Below are 19,993 nucleotides of genomic sequence, written 5' to 3' on the forward strand. Positions count from 1 at the left end.
GTATGGCAACGCCTGGGCTGCTCCCAGCATGTCCTCGGACTGTGTTGCTTATTGACACAAATGATGTATTTCACTGAGAGTCCTGATGAAGGGTCTCGGCCTGAATCGACAACTCTACTCTTTTCTATAGATGCTGCCTGGCCTGCTGAGTTCCTCCAGCACTTTGTGTGTGTTACACGGTATGTTTCAAAGTACATGTGACATACAAAACTAACCTTTGTAAAAACTAAAGGAGCCCTGGCTAAGTTGGAGAGACTGGGGAAACACTTGTCTGGTTGGAATCCTAAAGGGAGATGCTTGAGTTTTGAGGCCAATTGCCTCGTACACTGGACACCTCTGTAGAGGTTCTTCAGGGTAGTACCTAGAGCCCACCATTGTCAGCTGCTTCATCAGTGACTCTGCTTCAGGTGTATGGTCAGACAAGGAAATGTTCGCTGAGGACTGATCAGTTTTCCACAACATTCCCAACTCTTCGGATAATGATCCAGTCCTCATTCAGATACAGCAACGCTGGACAATATCCCTCATCCCTCTCCACTAATCCAGCCCTCATTCAGATACAGCAACGCCGGACAATATCCCTCATCCCTCCCCACTAATCTCCCTCCCGACTCTTATCCCTACAAATACTCAAAGTGCTACACCTGCCCATTTATCTCCTCCCTCGCCTCCATTCAGGGCCACAAACAGTCCTTCCAGGTGAGACAACACTTCACCTGCAAATTTGTTGAGGTCATCTGTTGTATCCCGTGCTCCCAACGCAGCCTTCTCTGTATCGGTGAGACCCGACGTAGATAGGGACCTCCACTCTGTCCGCAAAACCTGGGATTTCCTGTTGGCCAACCATTTTCATTCCAGTCCCCATTTCTGTTCCTACAAAGTCCGTTCAGAGACTGGCAATGCCCAAGCGCTGTCCCATATCTCTAAGGCTCGAGTCAGGAGTGTGATGGGATATTCTTCACCTGCCTGGAAAGTGTGCAGAGGGGATTTACAAAGATATGTGGAGCACCTCCACTCCATCCAGAAAAGGCAGAATTTGCCAGTGGCCCAGCATTTAAATTTCTATCCCCATCCCCACATGTCGGTCCGTGGCCACCTCGCTGACATGATGAGGCCACGCTCAGGGTGGAGGAGCAACACCTCATTCCATCTGGGTAGCCTCCAGACTGGTAGCGTTAACATCGATGAACAACGATAGCCGTCCCCACCATTGATCACGTCTGCAGAGGACGCTACCACAAGACTAGCAGCATCTATCGTCAAGGATTCCCTCCATTCAGACATGCCTCTACTTGCTGCCACCATCAGGAAGGAGGTACAGGAGCCTTAGGACCCACACTGTGAAGAAAAAGAATTTCAGGATGTATATTGTATACACCTCTCTGACATTAACTGCACCTATTGAAACATCACCAGGTTCAGGAACAGTTATTACCCCTCATCGATCAGGCTCTTGAACGAAAAGGGGAAACTTCACTCACTCCCTCACTGAACTGTTCCCACAACCTATAGTCTCGTGTTCAAAGGCTCTACAGTTCATGTTCTTGATAGTTATTCACTTATTTATTTATTAATCTTTTTTATGTATTTGCAGTTTTTTTTCTTTTGCACATTGGTTTTTTGTCCATCTTTGTGTGCAAGTTTTTCATTAACCCGATGTATTTCTTTGTTCTACTGTGAATGCCTGCAAGAAAATGAATCTCAGGGTCAAATACGGTGGTATACATGTAGCCTCCTGGTAAGCCTCAGGCTCGCTCAGCTCTCTTTCGTCTAGGGGGAGCAGTCTTCGGCCCCGACAAACTGGGTAATCAAGTTTGTGCGGATGCTGTGTGATGTACCCCCACCCCGCCAAATAACAGACAGTACACCATATGCGATTAAATGATTACACTTTATAAGTATTTCTTGGTGATGGGTTAGTAGAAACAAATACAATAAAGGAGCCAAGTCAGTAACTCTATCAGTTCAGTGCCCACATGGCGGAGCTGTTACAGAACCGGGTCTCCCTTCCGCCGAGATCTATGTGCTCCAAACTCCGCCCACCCTCGAATGGGACCCCCCTCGGTGGTAGACCAAACGCTCCACACGAGTCTGTCCTTATCTCCTCTCCTCACCGAAGACCCGGGGGGGCCTCAGACTCCCGCTCGGGGTCCGTTCCGTCACCCAGCTTACAGTATCGCGTCTCCTCTCTCCGTCCCCATCACGCCTTCTCCCCAGAGCCCGCGAAAACAGTAGCTTACAGGCACACAAGAAAGAATTGGTTAGCAAATGAATACAATTCTCGTTATTAGTAATTATAACCCAAACAAGCTGCTACCATTAACTCAGCAGTTAACCTTACAGAGAAGCCATTTTATTAGCCTTAGCAGTAACGTAAAAGAAGAAACCCCTTACATACAGTATGTACTTTTATAATAAATTTACTTTGAACTATAAAATCATGTGGGGTACAGATGTGGTAAATCCACTCAGTCTTTTCCTAAGGTTGGGGAAGGAAAAACTAGGGGTGACCAGGGTGACCAGGTTAAGGGTGAGAGGGGAAAGGTTTTATACAAATTTGAGGAGCAATGTTTTCACGCGCAGGGTGGTCAGTATATAGAACAAACTCATGAATCTTTTCTAGACCCTCCCTAATAGGAAATGGTTGTGGACGAGACATTAACAATTTTTAAAAGACAGTTGGACAGGTACGTGCATTGGAAAGGTTTAGAAGATTATGGGCAAAACACAGGCAAGATCAAGATCATTACACTGCATCTGATGCAACACAAGAAAAGTAAATATAATATGTAATAACATTAAAGTAATAATTTTTAAAACAATAAATATAAATACATAAAATAACTTGTATACATTGATTGTATGTCCATAAGGTGACTGATGGGAAATAATAAAGTAGTGGTGGAGATCGTGAGTGGAGGTGTTGACAGTCTTACTGCTGAGGGAAAGTAACCATTTTTAAGTCTGGTGGTCCTGGTGTGGAAGTAACGAAGCCTCGTCCTTGGTGGGAGTGAGACAAACAGTCCATTAGCAGGTAGACGGGATCCTTCACCATGTTACTGGGACTTTTCTGGCACTTTGCAGTTTCTGTGTCCTTGATGGCAGGTAGATTGGTGCCAGTGTTGTGTCGGGTAGTTTTGAATACCCGCTGTAGAGCCTAGTTTGTATGGCAATCTTGGCCAGTTGGACTGACAGCAGTATGACTGTATAACTAAGGCTGTTGCACTGAGCGCTGAGATAGCGTCGGATGGACTTTGGTTAGTTTTGGTAGGTGCACACTGTGAGGAAGCTGACTCTCCCTCCTTCCCTGTCCATCTCTCCCCAGGAACCTCAGTTCATCAAGTCCCGAGGGCAGGAAGCAAATGCGGGAGTGTGAGGGATTGATCGACTCCCTCGTCCTCTATATCCAGTCCACCATCGCCAATAACCAGGAGGATGACAAGGTTTGTGGCAGGGCTGCAGGGGTGGAGGTGCGGGTACGAGTAGGCAGGTTTTTTGTTGTGAGATGTGATCCCAAGTTTTCAGATAGGGACTTTTACTGCAGAATGTTGCCGTTTGAAAGAGTCATAGAACAAAGCCATCAGACAGAGAAATGGAATCAGGCCATTCAGCCCATTGAGTCTGCTCCATCATTCCATCATGGCTGGTTTATTTACCCTCATACCCACCTGTTCCCTGCAATCTTCGATGCCCTTTCTAATCAAGAACCTATTAACCTCTGCTCTAAATATAGCCAATGACAGCTGAGGTACACACCTTATAGTGAAGCTGTGAGTTACTGTTGGTCTTGTTGACGGCTGAGACCAACAGAAACACTGCCTGGGGCTGTGCTGGTTTCTACCTATGTCCAACCCATCCAAAGGCGTCGTGCCATTTCTTACCCTCCCTGTGGGCACAAATCAGGGATATGATCTCATTAAAACCTATTGAAAGTTGAAAGTCTAGATAGAGTGGATATATACAGGATGTTTTCAATAATGGAAGTGTCTAGGCAAAGCCTTAGAATAACCAGACGTCCCTTCAGAGCAAAGATGAGGAGGAATTTCTTTAGCCGGAGGGAGGTTAATCTGTGGAATTCACTACCATAGATGGCTGTGGACACCAAGTCATTGAGTATATTTAAAGCAGAGGTTGATAAATTCTTGATTAGTCGGGGTGTCAGAAGTCACAGGGAGAAGGCAGGAGAATGGGGTTGAGAGGGATTAAAAAATCAGCCATGATGAAACCACGGAGGAGACTCGATGGGCCAAATGGCCTAATTATGCTCCTATGTCTTGTAACTTATCTGTAGGAGTTGGGGGGGGTTGAGCTGTCCAGTCTCCCACCTGCCCACAAGTAGGGCAAATTTGCCGCCTATGGGTGCACTTTGAGGTTTTCGCAGGGGGGCAGAACTAGTGCCAATGGTTTTTGGAGTGTGGCGTTAAACCAGTGGGCTGAGGGGGTAGGGGTGGGCATTTCCCCGGCCAAGATAGGGTGGCTTACTGGCGTGACTTCAACTGATTAGCTTTCCTCTCAGTCCACAGAGAACTCCACGTGTGTGCTGCACAACCTTGCCTTCCAGCTGGAGCACGAGCTGCCCAGTGCCTACGTGGAGAGCTTGGGCTGGAAGAGTGACTCTTCAGCCCAGCAGAAGTCAGCAGGATGCTTTGGAGCTCGGAGCTCCAAGCTGAAAGAGGTACATACCCCACCCTGCTCCTTCACCTGGGTCTGAGAGGTAGCTTTACACCCTGGCCTCACTCACAGGCGTTCCTTGCTTCTTTCTCACCCACCCTAAAGGTCTTGATATCCATATGCATAGATCCCACCACACAAGTTTGAAAGAGTTGTTAAGAAGGTGAAGAGGTATGACCTTCATTAGTCTAGAAATTGAGTTCAACAGTTGAGGGGTAAAGTTGCAGCTCTATAAATGCCTGGTTAGACCACCCTTGGAATATTGTTCAGTTCTGATCACCTCGATATAGGAAGGATGTGGAAGCTTCACGGTAGAGATGTACAAGATGATAAGAGGAATGGATGGAGTGGACAGCTTTTTCCCAGGGCGGAAATGGCCAATACTAGAAGACATCCATTTAATGTAAATAGAGGATATTTTAGGAGAGATGTCAGATCATTTTTTTACAGAGAGTGATGAGTGCATGAAACACACTGCTGGGGGTGATGGAAAAGGCCAATACAGTACTGGCATTGAAGAAACTCAGACTGGCACATGGATGTAAGAAAAATGGAGGGTTATGGGCTATGTAGGTGGGAAGGGTTAAATTGATGGTGGAGTAGGTTTCTATAGGTTGGCTGTAGGGCATCTACTGTGCTGTACTATTCTGTGTATGTTCTAGTGACCTGTGCTTCCACCTTTAGGGAATATGGTCTTTGATCTCCAGTTCTCTCTGGTCATCAACATTCCCTAGTGCCTTACCATTTTCTGTAGGTCTTCCCAAAGTCCGGCATCTCCCACTTATTAGGATTGAATTCTATCTGTCAGTCTTCTGCCCAACTTTCCACTTGACATGTATGTGGCTCAGAGCAAGACTCGCAATGGTCACCAAATAAAGGGATTTTCGTAAGTAGCTAGAGGACATGGTGAGGTCCTGAATGAATACGTTGTACTGACATTCACCAAGGAAAAGGTCATAGCAGCTGGGGAGATCAGGCAGGGGTGTGTTGATATTCTAGGACACATTGATATTAAGAAGTTGGGGTTTTGGTCTTAAAAAAGATTAAGGTGGGCAAGTTCCAGGACCCTGTAGGTATCTATTCCAAGATATTGAGGGAAACAAGGGAGGTGATTGCTGGGGCCTTAACAGAGATCTTTGTATCCTGTTTAGCCATGGAAGAGGTCCCAGAAGACTGGAGGGTACCAATGTTGTTCCTTTGTTTGAGAAGGGTAACAGGGAAAAATCAAAAGATATAGGAATAGAATTAGCAAACACGAGGAATTCTACAGATGCTGGAAATTCAAGCAACACACATCAAAGTTGCTGGTGAACGCAGCAGGCCAGGCAGCATCTCTAGGAAGAGGTACAGTCGACATTTCAGGCCAAGACCCTTTGTCAGGACTAACTGAAAGAAGAGATAGTAAGAGATTTGAAAGTGGGAGGGGGAGGGATGGAGCCAAGAGCTGGACAGTTGGTTGGCAAAAGGGATACGAGAGGATCATGGGACAGGAGGCCCAGGGAGAAAGACGGGGGGTGGGAAAGAGGATGGGCAAGGAGTATAGTCAGAGGGACAGGGGGAGAAAAAGGAGGAGAGAGAGAAAGAATGTGTGTATATAAATAAATAACGGATGGGGTACGAGGGGGAGGTGGTATAAATAAATAACAGATGCTAATGCTAACATTGTCAAACTTCCGCTAATGCCCCACCTCCCCCTTGTACCCCATCTGTTATTTATTTATATACACACATTCTTTCTCTCTTTCTCCTTTTTCTCCCGCTGTCCCTCCGACTATACCCCTTGCCCATCTTCTGGGGTTTCCCCCCTCCCCCTTTTCCTTCTCCCGAGGCCTCCTGTCCCATGATCCTCTCTTATCCCTTTTGCCTATCACCTGTCCAGCTCTTGGCTCCATCCCTCCCCCTCCTGTCTTCTCCTGTCATTTTGGATCTCCCCTCCCCCTCCTACTTTCAAATCTCTTACTAGCTCTTCCTTCAGTTAGTCCTGACGAAGGGTCTTGGCCCGAAACGTCGACTGTACCTCTTCCTAGAGATGCTGCCTGGCCTGCTGCGTTCACCAGCAACTTTGATGTGTGTTGCAGGAATAGCATTAGGCTGTTTGACCCTTCGAGTCTGCTGCGCCATTCCATCATGGCTGATTTATTATCCCTCTCAACTCCATTCTCCTGCCTTCTCTCCATAACCTTGATGCCCTGACTAATCAAGACCCTATCAATCTTGGCCTTAAATATACCCACTGAGCTTAATATCTGGTACGGAAGATTCTTAGGAACAGGTTTTTTTTGCACTTGGAAAAGCATGGACTTATTTGGGATGGCCACTTTGTGGAGGGCAGGTTGAGCTTCACAAATTTGATGGTGTCGTTTGAGGAAATGACAAAGATAATTGATGAGGATGGAGCAGTGGATGTTTAAGATTAACTTTATTTGTTACCAGTACATTGAAACATACAGTAAATGCATTGGTTCGCATCAAATCAAATCAGCAAGGATTGTGCCTAGTAGCCTGCAAGTGTCGCCATGCTTCTGGTGTTGGCATGGCAACCCCACAACTCACTAACCCTAAACCATGTGTATTGGAACATGGGAGGAAACCCATGCAGTTGCGGGGAGAACGTGTAAACTCCTTACGGACAGCGTTGGGAATTGAACCCCGATCCTACAGCTGCTACTGTGAAGCACTGCATGAACTGCTACACTGAGTATCATGCGAGAACGTGCGACATTACAGCACAGTGCCAGCTTTCCAGCCCACGGTATTAACCTACTCTAAGACCAGTCTAACCCTTCCCTCCCAGATGCACCTTAAACGTTGTATTGCACCCACCTTAACCACTTCCTCTGGCAGCTCATTGCCCTGTCATTTCATTCTGTTTCATGTGCCCATCTAGGAGTTTCTGAAATGTCCCGAATGTATCTGCCTCTGCCACCACCCATGGGCAAGAAAATATTTGACCAGGTCCCTCATGGCAGCTGATCCGGAAGATTAAGTGGAATGGAATGTACAGTGACTTGGTAAATTGGATCTGGTCATAGAGGATGGAGGGTAGAGGTACAGAGGTTTTTTCCCCCTGACTGGAGGTCTGTCACCAGTGGTGTTCTGCTGAGATCAGTGACAGTGTCTCTGTTTGTGATATGAATGATCTGCATGAAAATGCTGGTGGACTGATTAGTAAATTTGAAGAGAGGTGGAGTTGTGGATAGTGAGAAAGGTCACCAAGTGATTCAACAGGATGTAGACCAGTTGGAAATGTGGATGGAGGAATGGTAAATGGAGTTTATTCCAGGCAAGTGTGAGGTGTTGCACTTTGGAAGGTCAAATGTAAGAGACAAGTGTACAGTAAATTGCAGGACCTTTAGAAACTTTGATGTGCAGAGGGATCTTGGTGTGCAAGTCCATAATTCCCTGAAAGAGACAACATGTGTAGATAGGGTGGCAAGGTGAGTGTTCAGCATACTTACCTTCATTGGTTAGGGCATTATAAAAGTTGACAAGTCATTTTGCAATTGTTTAAAACTTCTGTTATGCCACGTTAAGAGCTCTGTATGCAGTTCTGGTCACCAGGGAAGGATGTAGAGGCTTTGGACAGGATGCAGAAGAGGTTTACCAGATCATTAGACATAAAAGCAGAATTAGGCCATTTGGCCCATCTTGTCTGCTCTGCCATTCCATCATGGCTGATTTATTACCTCTCTCAACCTCATTTTCCTGTCTTCTCTCTCTGATGCCTACTAATAAAGGACCCATCCACCTCCACTTTAAATATAGGACAATGTTGGGTGAGAAAGGAGAGGAAGGACAAGCTCGGGCTATTTTGTTTGAGAAGTCTGATAGAAGTTTATAAAGTTGTGAGAGGTATAGACGGGCTGGTATCCAGAGTGGAGTTATCAAATACTAGAGGCAAAAGGTTTAAGGTGAGGGAGATAATTTAAAGAATCCAATTCAAGTTTAATTGTCATACAATCACACATGAATACAGGCAAATGAGACAGTGTTACTCTGGGGTCAAGGTACAAAACACAATAGGAACAGTCAGACACAGCACAAAGCACACTTAAGACAGCAAGCACACTTAAGATCATAAACACACAATAAAAGATTCAAAGATTTGCACCATCAATCTATAGTCAACTACAATAGAGCCCAACTCCCCCAGCCTGGATGACCCCCCCCCCCCCACACCCTCGTTGACACCACAGCTTGAGGCCCAGTCCATGCATACACAAGACAACAAGCCCATAGAGAATATCAGAACAAAAAACAGCCACACAAAATATACTTACATATAGTCAACAACCATCTCCCCGCAGCCCATTGAAAACTTCAATCACCTCTCTCCTGCCAGCTGTAAAAAAAAAAGGTTTAACAAAATGTATGAATACGCAGGGTGTGAAGTGGCAGCTTGTGCATGGCGAGCAGTGTGGTTTCTGCTTGTAATATTCTTCTCTGATCAAACTTTTGGTGACCTGCCCTCTGGCCCAACATCAACTGGCACTCAGAATCAGGTTTATTATCATTGCATTCTGACGTGAAATTGTTTTGCTGCAGCAGTACTGAACAAAAACATAAATTATTAAAAATTATAAAATAAATTGATAGAGGAATAATGAGGTAGTGATCATGGGTTCCAGAAACTTGGAGGGAAGGAAGCTGTTCCTGAAACATTGAGTGTGTGTCTTCAGGCTCCTGTAGCTCCTCGCCAATGGTAGCAATGAGAAGAGGGCACGTCTCGGAAGGTGAGGGTCCTTACTGATGGATGCTGCCTACTTGCGGCATCGCCTTTTGAAGATGTTCTTCCTGGTGGAGATGGTGGGGTCCTCCGTACGTCAGTCACTGGCTGAGAAACGAGGGCATTTTTCTCAAGCTAAGCTCAATCTCTGGGTCTGTCCCAACAGGAGGGATCGGTGAACAGTGCGTGTATTGAGGAGAAGAGGAATCCACAGGGAGTGGAGTGGCTTTGGCACAGCCTGGTTGTGAGGATGTACCTCTCCCTCATTGCAAGGAGCTCTGGTACGTGTACGCAGGAGGCGTCTCTGGGAGCCCTGCAGAACCTGACGGCCAACAGCGGTGTGGTAAGATGAAAACCCGGCATCCTACTGCATGCACCGAGAGAGTTAGAGATGGTGGTATGGAGCACAGCAAGTCTACTGTTCCCAACTGCCCATCTCCAGACTGCTGCGCGAGCCCCGGCACGCGGACCCACCTGCACGAGCCCCAGCGCGCGGACCCAGTGGCCCAGACCCCAGCACACGGGCCCGCCAGCCCGAGCCCCGCGTGCACTCACTGCACAGTTTGTGATGTTGTTCCTGTTTACAGGGTTTACAGCGTCGCAGCTTCCCAGCTCTCAGTCTGTGGGTTTGTACTGGCAGAAATAGTTTCTTTTTTTCTCTACAGCACAGAAACAGGCCTATTAGCCCACCTAGTCCATGGCAAACTATTATTCTGCCTAATCCCATTGACCTATGCCCTCCATACCCCCCCCCCAATGTACCTATCCAAATTTCCCTTAAATGCTGAAATCGAATCCATATCCACCATTTCTGCTGGCAGCTCACTCCACACACTCACCACACTGCAATGGTTCTGGAAGACTGGAAAACTGGAAAATTACTAATGAACCAGAACTGGAGCTTAGGGTAAAAGAACCCTTAGGGGAAAGTGATCATAATATGATCAAATTAATTCTGAAATTTGAGAGGGAGAAGCTAAAGTCAGATGTATCAGTACTACAGTGGATTGAAGGAAATTACTGAGGCATGTGAGAGGAGGTGGCCCAGATTGATTTAGAAAAGAACATTGGCAGGGATGACGGCAATGGCTTAAATTTCTGGAACTAATTCGGAAAGCACAGGATATATATACATCTCTAAGAGGAAGAAGTATTCTAATGGCAAGATAACACAATTGTGGCTAACAAGAGAAGTCAAAGCCAACATAAAAACCAAAGAGCATATAGGAGATCAAAAATTAGTGGGAAGTTAGAGGATTGGGAAGCTTTTAAAAATAACAGAAGGCAAGTAAAAAAATCATTAAGGAGGAAAAGAAGGAATTCGAAAGTAAGCTAGCCATTAATATTAAAGAAGATACCGAAAGTTTCTTCGGATACATAAAATGTAAAAGAGAAGTGAACCAAGGTTGTTGCTGGGAAAGGTTGAATCGGTTAGGACTTTATTCCCTGGAGTATAGGATAATAAGGGGAGATTTGATAGAGGTTTACAAAGTTTTGAGGGGTATAGATTGGGTAGGGGTGGAAGGATGGAGATGCGTCTCCACCAAAGGAGGTGTAAGGCGCTCCTTCCATCCGCTAGCCTGCAAGTCACCGATGGGCAAGGTGTAGCACCTGCTTAGCCACCCCACCCTCAATCAGGATAAAGCCAAGAGAGTAGGTGGTGGATGGTCAGATGTGCAGCTGGTACACATCACAAGTCCTGCTTCTGCAACCACTGACACCAGGCAGACAATCAATGAGGATATTGACAATGGCTGGGGTCACCCGTCTTGTAAAGACACTGCCCAGAAGGCAATGGCAAACCACTTCTGTAGAAGAATTTGCCAAGGACAATCATGGTCATGGGAAGACTGTGATCACGCAGCAAGCAGGCTTTTTCCACTGAGTTTGGCTGAGACTAGAACTAGAGGCCAAGGGTTAAGGGTGAAAGGTGAGATGTTTAAGTGGAACATGAGGAGGAGTGTTTTCCCTCAGAAGGTGGTGCGAGTGTGGAATGAGCTGCCAGTGGAAGTGGGTTTGCTTTCAACATTTAAGGGAAGTTTGGATAGATACATGAATGGGAGAGGAAGCAGGGGTATGGACCGGGTGCAGGTCGATGGGACTAGTTAGAATAATAGTTTGGCATGGACTAGATGGCTGAAGGATCTGTTTCTATGTTGTACTGCTCTTCATCCTACTGCCTTACCGCTGGCTGCAGAGTTTCCAGGTGAAACAGCTCAGTGAGGGGTGATGGCTGCCATGCTGCCATTAACCCATTTTTTGCCGGTTGTAGATGGGGTATACCATTACCGAGGTTATCACCACAAAAGAGAATGGAATCCAGCACCTCCGACGCACTGCACACTCCAAGGATTTGGGCGTGCAGAAAGCAACCATCTCCTTACTACGGAACATGGCTCGAAACCCCAGGGTCCACGACCAGTTAGGTGAGTGTCCAAGGCTCGTTGACTCACTCTCCACAATCCCTTTTCAAAAATATAGAACTCTACAGGTCCTTCGGCTCACAATATGTGCTGACCTTTTAACCTGCTCCAGGATCAGTCTCTCCCTTCCCTCCTACATAGCCCTTCAGTTCTCTGTGACCCATGGGCTCATGGAGGAGTTTCTTAAACGTCCCAAATGTATCTACACTCTTCATTCTTTTCTCCATTCTCTTACTAGCTCTTCTTTCAGTTAGGCCTGACGAAGGGTCTCGGCCCGAAATGCTGACTGTACCTCTTCCTAGAGATGCTGCCTGGTCTGCTGCGTTCCACCAGCATTTTGTGTGTGTGCTCTCCATTCTTTGTTTTTAAAAAAACTTGCCTTTGACATTCACACTATACTTGCAGCTAATCATTTTAAAGTTTTGCCCCATGGTATTAGCCATAACATGATTTCACGACTGCCTTAGAGTTCTAGCAAAACACAGCAGAGAAATGGGCTCTTCAGCCCAATCTGTCTATCCTGACCAAGATGTCTACCTGAGTTAGTCCCATTTGTCTGTGCTTGGCCAGTATCCCTCTAACCAGGGGTTCCCAACCTTCTTTTAATGTCATAGACCCCTACATAGAAAACCCACAGCACAATACGGGTTTTTCGGCTCACTATGTAGTGCAGAACATGTACTTATTTTAGAAATTACCTAGGGTTACCCATAGCCCTCTATCTTTCTAAGCTCCATATACCTATCCAGGAATCTCTTAAAAGACCCTATGTAATCTGCCTCCACCACTGTTGCCGGCAGCCCATTCCACGCACTCACCACTCTCTGCGTAGGAAAACTTGCCCCTGACATCTCCTCTGTACCTACTTCCAAGCTCCTTAAAACTGTGCCCTCTTGTGTTAGCCATTTCAGCTCTAGGAAAAAACCTCTGACTATCCACACGATCAATACATCTCATTATTTTATACACCTCTATCAGGTCACCTCTCATCCTCTGTCGCTCCAAGGAAAAAAGGCCAAATTCACTCAGCCTATTCTCATAGGGCTGCTCCCCAATCTAGGAAACATCCTTGTAAATCTTCTCTGCACCCTTTCTATAGTTTCCACATCTTTCCTGCAGTGAGGTGACCAGAACTGAGCACAGTACTCCAAGTGGGGTCTAACCAGGGTCCTATATAGCTGTAACATTACCTCTTGGCTTTTAAACTCAATCCCACGGTTGAAGAAGGCCAATGCACCATATGTCTTCTTAACCACACAGTCAACTTGCACAGCAGCTTTGAGTGTCCTATGGACTCAGACCCCAAGATCCCTCTGATCTTCCACACTGCCAAGAGTCTTACCATTAATACTATATTCTGCCATCATATTTGATCTACCGAAATGAACCACCTCGTACTTATCTGGGTTGAACTCCATCTGCCACTTCACAGCCCAGTTTTGCATCCTATCAATGTCCCACTGTAACCTCTGACAGCCCTCCACACTATCCACAACACCCCAACCTTTGTGTCATCTATCTTTGCCTCTCATAATTGTATAATTTCTATCAGATTTCCCTTCAGCCTCTGGAGTTCTCCAGCTCCAGTTCCCTAACACTACCTGAAAGAAGCTGCACGAGAGAGACTAGAGGTCTCCCTGCCTTCCCACCTCCTGCAAGAGGAACATTCCACTAACCTGCCTGGCAACCCACTGCTCTAACTGCAGTTAGAAGGAAGCAAGGAAAGACAGACAGAAAACAAGAAACCTCAGCCTCTCCTTGCCTAAGCCTCTTGAGCCAAACCTCGAGCTCTCCACTCTAACACTGTCCACTCATACTATGGCCACTGTACTTAAACCTATGTTTTTTATTGGCCCTTGCCAAGTGCCTCATAATTCTACAATCTCAAACCTTCTGAATGTCCCAACTGGCCTGCTCGCTTTTTCAAAACTTGTCCTTAAAATCGACAGGCCAGTGGCTCGGCCGATCTCAAACACGACCTCTCGTGTTTCTGCATTATACTCTATGGGCCGGGTGCTCTGATCTCAGCCGGAACATACACAGCACAGCCAGGGAAATTACCGTCCTTGTTCTGTGATGGGACAGGGGAGTAGTCGGTCAGCGAGAATGGGACAGGGAATGGTCAGTAAGCAAGGAGTTGGTGGACAGTTAGTCGGGGAGGAGGGATCGGTCAGCAGAGTGTGAGGGGATGGGTTGATGTTGATTAGAGGGGAGGGTTGGGATGTAACTAATTCAATTGGGAGTGAAGAGTTGTGTTTACTCAGTGGGGGTGGGGAGGGAAGGGCAGTATCAGTCGGTGGGTGGGTGGGATGTGTCTGGTGTCAGGCGGAGAGGGATAGGATGGGGTCAATTCTAAGATAATGGTGAACATCTGTATTGTGCGCGGACAATACTTGGAATTGGCCTTTGCCCATTGACCAGTCCAAGCTCCCGTCTGGAGCCTCTACCCACAGAAGATTCTGTTGAAGCCTCCTCGCTGATCCTGGGCTATAGAGGGTCCACAGGCACAGAGGGTGTCCCGGAACCTCCCTACCCAGTGGGACCAGCTGCTGATTGTCTCTTCTACCACAGTCAAGCTGATCATGCCGGACCTGATCTCAATCCTGCCCGAAGCAGACGCAAGCCCTGACATCAATGACGACACGGCCGCCCTCACCTGCCAGGTGCTTTACAACCTCGTCCAGAATAACCCCGAGCACGCACGCAGCTTGGCCCATGACGGGCTGGCGAAGATCATTGCCTTGAGCAGACGTGGCCAGTGAGTGGGGACCGACTGGTGGGGAGGGGGGAGCGGGGAGGGAGGTTAAAGGGTTAACCTGTCACATCATCCTCAGGGCACTGAGACCCAATTCTCTCCATGTTGTGCAATCCAGGTGGAGACCAGCACCATTCTCACATCCAAAACCAGCAGCATTCCCATTTCCCCACATCCCAAACCATTGGTGTTCCCACTCTGCTGCATTCCTACTTCCTGCCTACAAAAGCAGTATCCTAATGCCATCTCCTGGGGAAGCTCAGTGTTCATTCTGTCCACCAGACGCCACCTCTGTCTGCCTTGTGTTCTCTGGACACATCCGATGATCTGTACAACCATTGCTCCAGTAACCCAACATGCAACTTTGTCCACAGACCTTTGTAAGTCCTAGTACATAACCTCCAGCACCCTCCCCACAGTAACCCACCCTTGGCAATTTCAAGAAGGAACCTGCCAGGGGAGAAAGGTGATTGTGTGCATGAAGGTGGCTGGCTGAAAGGCCCTTAATGACACTGGCATATTACATAAGACACGGGAACAGGCCCTTCAGTCCATCGTGTGTATGCTGACCAATCTAACTGATCCTTCTGCATGCACACACTCACTCTCCCTCCATTCCATAAGGAGCATAGGAGGAGAATAAGGCTATTTGTCCCATTGAGTCTCCCCCACCATTCCATCATGTTTGACAAATTAGGAGTCTATCAACTTCCACTTTACGTAAATATACCCAATGACCTGGCCTCCACAGCCATCTCTGGCAACAAATTCCACAGATTCAGCTCCTCTGGCCAAAGAAATTTCCCTCATCTCTGCTCTAAAGGGATAGCCTCTATTCTGAGGTGGTGCCCTCTGGTCCTAGACTCTCCCACCATAGGAAACATCTCTCCACAGCCACTCTATCAGGGCCTTTCAATATTCAATCAGTTTCAATTCCCCATCTGTTTATAGATCTAAAGGCCATCAACACTGCTTGTCTGCTCTCACCAGCCCACCCCGGAAGTGTATTCTAGGCACCCACCACTCTGTGTTAAAGGAACTTGTCCTGCACATCTCCTTTGAATGTTATCCTTCTCACTTTAAACCTGTGCCCTCTGACATTTGACCTTTCCGCCCAGGGAAGTGGACTCTGATCAACCAACTAATGTGCTGTTGTTTTCCCAGAAACACACCAAGCAAGGCAGGGAGATCTGCTTCCAACCTTCTCTACACCTTGTGGTTGTTCCGGGATCTCCACAGTGTCTACAAGAAGGTACGACACCAGACTGTTTCCTTGGGGAATGCCTGGGCGGTGTGGCAGGCTGGAGTAATGCTGAACACTGAGCAGTACAGACCCATCTGCCCATAGTGTTGTGCTGACCTTTTCACGTACACCAAGGTCAATCCAACCCTTCCCTCCCACATGGGCATATGGATGATAAAGGGCTGGCTATCCAAGAGTTGCTTAAATGTCCTGGTGGCATTCTGATTTCTGACTGTGTGGGGCTTTGACACACACAAAGAGTCACTTCAGGGACAGGGGTAAATGTTGGGTAGGTTGTCCCCCTCCCAGCACCACCCAGGACAGGCCCTCTTCTCATCGCTACTATCAGGGAGGTGGTACTGGAGCCTGAAGACACACACTCAATATTTTAGAGACAGCCTGTTCCTCTCCACCATCTGATTTCTGAATGGACACTGAACCCATGAACACTACCTCACTATTTTTGCTCTCTTTTCCTATTGAATTTAATGTATAAATAATTTCTTATTGCAATTTATCGTATATTTTGTGTATTGCTGCCATTAAACAACAAATTTCTTAACCCACTGTACACCGGTGATATTAAACCTGATTCCAATTCTGCAATCTTCATGTTCTCTTTGAAGGCTGGTTTCACAAAGTCCGATTTCATCAACAGTCACACAACCAAGGTGTACCACACTCTCCGGGATCAGAGGGTGTCATTCTGAGGCAGGCGTACTAACCTGGTCCAGGGTGCTCCGGGGAGACTGATCCAGGAACTATCCCCAATAACCTGGATTTATCGCTCAGACAGACTCGCCAGCCTGGAAGATTCTAAACATCAGATGCTACCAGTTTTCATGTTAATATGGATTGAAACAGCAATGAACGAACTGGACCTACCACACAAAATGTGATATAACTGGATATGTTGCCTCATCCGTGGTCCGTCTCTGTAAGATTTCAAGATTGTTTAATGTCATTTCCAGAACACAAGTGTAAAGGGGAATGAAATAATTGCTACCCTGGATCTGATGTAGCACAAAAAAACTGTAAGATAAAGAACAAAACAATAAAAACTGCAATACCACATCAGTATAAATGTGTAAGAGAGCGTATGTACATTGACTGTATCCATAAAATGGTAGGTAGAGGCACCCATGTACAGAAGGTGACTGACAGGAGATGACAAAGTAGTGGTGGTTGGGGGTGTGGAGGGGTGGGTTAGTGGGTGGAGGTGTTGATCAGCCTTTCTGCTTGAGGAATGTAACTGTTTTTCAGTCTGGTTGTCCTGGTGTGGATGCTACATAGCCTCCTCTGTGATGGGAGTGGGACCAACAGTCCATGAACAGGAAACAACAGGAATTCTGGGGAGACTTCCGGTAGCGCTCATGGAGTGAAGTCGCGTTCTTGACTCGCTCCATTACCTCTGAGTTTTTTTTCTCTATGGTCAGCTATACTTTAATTAACCATTAAGGCATCAACTCTTACAATACTTTGAATTAAACTGAATTCTCCGACAACTGGATGGAACTTAGATCTGCTATGTCTAAGAACGAGAAAGACGGCAAGGATGGTAAACCTCCGGTTAAACCAAAAGCTACGGATCTCCCCCCGACTGAATCACCGGTGACTTTGAAAGCGATATCGGAGTTAATTCAGAGGGAAATTTCAACCTCTGTTAGGGAGATGATTCGTACGGAAATTGCAGGACCTGTTAAAGACCTGATTCATACGGAAATCTCAACTAATTTCCAGAAAATTGCCGATTTAATTGATAAGATGCAAACATGTATTGCGGAACATCAGTCGGCTATATCTGATCTTCAAAAATTCGTGCAACAAAGTGAGCTTAAGATGGGGAAAATCGAAGAAACAATTAATGTTATGAAGAAGAAACTGGACTTTTTGACTTTTAAAAACTCTGACTTGGAATCTAGAATGCGACGGCAGAATTTACGAATGATTGGCGTGAGGGAAGCCGTTGAAGCCAACAATCCCATGAAATATTTCTCTCAACTTTTAAAAGATGCATTCCCTACTGTATTTCCTGACCAACCACCGCTACTGGATCGTGTTCACAGAATCCCATCATACTCGTCTAGGTCAGATAGACCTAGGCATGTTATTTTACGTTTTCATTACTTTCAAGACAAGGAGAGACTGTTTCGATTTGCTCGATCTAAAGGTTTCATTGATTTTTCGGATCTTAAGTTCCGATTCGTGGAAGATTTCAGTAAACCAATCTGGGACCAACGGGTCCGTTACAGATCCGTGATGTCGGAATTCTATAAGATGGATTTAAGACCAGCGCTGCTGTACCCTGCACGTCTAAGGATTCGCATGTTAGATGGAGCCCTTCGTTTTTTTGATTCTCCATCGGATGCCCAGAGTTATCTGGATCAACTTTCATCTTCAACATCTTAATTGCCTTTTTTTAATTATCTCCGTTGATCGGAGGCTGTGAATTGGTTGGTTTTAACTTTTCTGTGCCCTATTTGGGCAGAAATGTTTACTTTTGATTTCTTAATATGGCTGCTAAACTTTCTTTTTAACTGCGTCATTTCTTTCTTTTCCCAGGGGATTCTGGGTGGTTACTTCCCTTTTGTCATCTTACGTATTTCCTGTGCGGCCTTAAATTTTGTAGTTTTTTTTAAATTTTATTCTGTTTTGCTTTTTATAATCACTTTATGTTAATAATCCTATTTTTTTTTGTTGCTGTGTCTATTCATGAGTTTGAGGTTTATTGTGGTTTTTTTTTAATACATATTTTCCGGCTTTTGTTCTGTTCTGTATGTATCTTAATTGAGTTAACTTTTTTTTACTTATTTTTTTACTGTTTTACAATTAGCTGATCTTTTTCATATTTATACCTTTTTTTTAGGGAGCGTATACCGGAAGTCATGGGGGTAGTTTTAGTGCTTGCTTCTTTCTGGCGGGTCTGCTTTAGATTTTGCCTTGGGGTCTTGGGGTGGTGGGTGGTGGGAGGGGCTTCACGTTTTAGTTTGTTTCTCTTTGGGCTATATACATTATTGAAGTACTGGTTGCGTCCTTTTCCCCGGTATCTTTTGTATGTTCTGTTTCCTCTCCGGGTTTGTGGGTCGCGCCTATTGTCAATCCTCCTTGTTGTGGGTTGACTTTAGGATTTATGGAGTCTATTATTAATTTTGTCTCCTGGAATACTAATGGTCTTAATCATCCTATTAAAAGGAAAAAAGTTTTTAAAGTGTTCCGGAGACTTAAAGCACAAATTTTATTTTTACAAGAGACCCATGTACGGAGGGGGGACAGACTACGTTTTTTCAAATTCTGGAAGGGACAACAATTTCATTCGAACTCTAATGCTAAGATTCGAAGCGTCTCTATTTTTATAGATTCCTCAGTTACTTTTATACAACAGGATATTATCTCTGATCCGAATGGTAGATTTTTATTGGTTAGTGGTTTACTATTTAATAAAAAAGTAGTTTTGGTTAATGTTTATGCTCCTAATATGGATTGTCCGGAATTTTATAAATCATTGTTTGATCAGTTTCCGAATTTGAACAAGTTTTCATTGATTTGGGGCGGAGATCTTAATACCTGTTTATCTCCAGCTTTGGACCGTTCGGCTCCTTTACGGACTTTACCTAATAAATCTGCAAATTTGATTAATTTTTTCCTTTCTGATTCTGGGTCGACGGACATTTGGCGTTTTCTGCATCCTCAGGAAAAAGATTTTTCCTTCTTTTCACATGTTCATCATTCCTATTCAAGAATTGATTATTTTTTCATTGATTCTCGTCTCATTCCTTCAGTGATTAAATGTGATTATGATTCTATAACCATTTCGGATCATGCTCCACTTAAGCTTTCTATTAAAATTATGGCCAATATACCAAACAATAGACAATGGCGTTTTAATTCGCTGTTGCTTCAGGACTCGGACTTTGTTAATTTTATGAATGAACAGATTGAGCTTTTTTTTACAATTAACTATACAGAAGATATTTCGGTTAACAGTCTTTGGGACACTTTTAAAGCCTATATTCGGGGTCAGATTATTTCGTATTCCGTTGCTTTGAGGAAGAAACAGAAGCAGGAGGAGATGGCAATTGTGGACAAGATTAAAGAAATTGATAAGAAATATGTTATGGCTCCTTCTGAGGAGCTATACAAACAAAGAACTGAACTTCAAATGGAACACAGTTTAC

The 19,993-nt window shown here is 45.5% G+C and overlaps 1 protein-coding gene across 1 annotated transcript in view; it reads left to right on the forward strand.

Annotated features, from left to right (window-relative positions):
* Positions 1-16,909, forward strand: part of LOC134351450 (plakophilin-2-like) — a 54,418-nt gene extending 37,509 nt beyond the window's left edge. Inside the window, exons 7-13 of the mRNA XM_063057592.1 lie at positions 3,326-3,443; positions 4,517-4,675; positions 9,564-9,740; positions 11,670-11,823; positions 14,392-14,578; positions 15,740-15,827; positions 16,445-16,909. Of these exons, the coding sequence (XP_062913662.1) occupies positions 3,326-3,443; positions 4,517-4,675; positions 9,564-9,740; positions 11,670-11,823; positions 14,392-14,578; positions 15,740-15,827; positions 16,445-16,528 (967 nt within the window). The 3' untranslated portion in view covers positions 16,529-16,909. The remainder of the gene's footprint in view (positions 1-3,325; positions 3,444-4,516; positions 4,676-9,563; positions 9,741-11,669; positions 11,824-14,391; positions 14,579-15,739; positions 15,828-16,444) is intronic.
* The last annotated feature ends 3,084 nt before the right edge of the window (positions 16,910-19,993 follow it).

This window comes from Mobula hypostoma, chromosome 9, assembly GCF_963921235.1.
Source record: "Mobula hypostoma chromosome 9, sMobHyp1.1, whole genome shotgun sequence".
NCBI lineage: Eukaryota > Metazoa > Chordata > Chondrichthyes > Myliobatiformes > Myliobatidae > Mobula > Mobula hypostoma.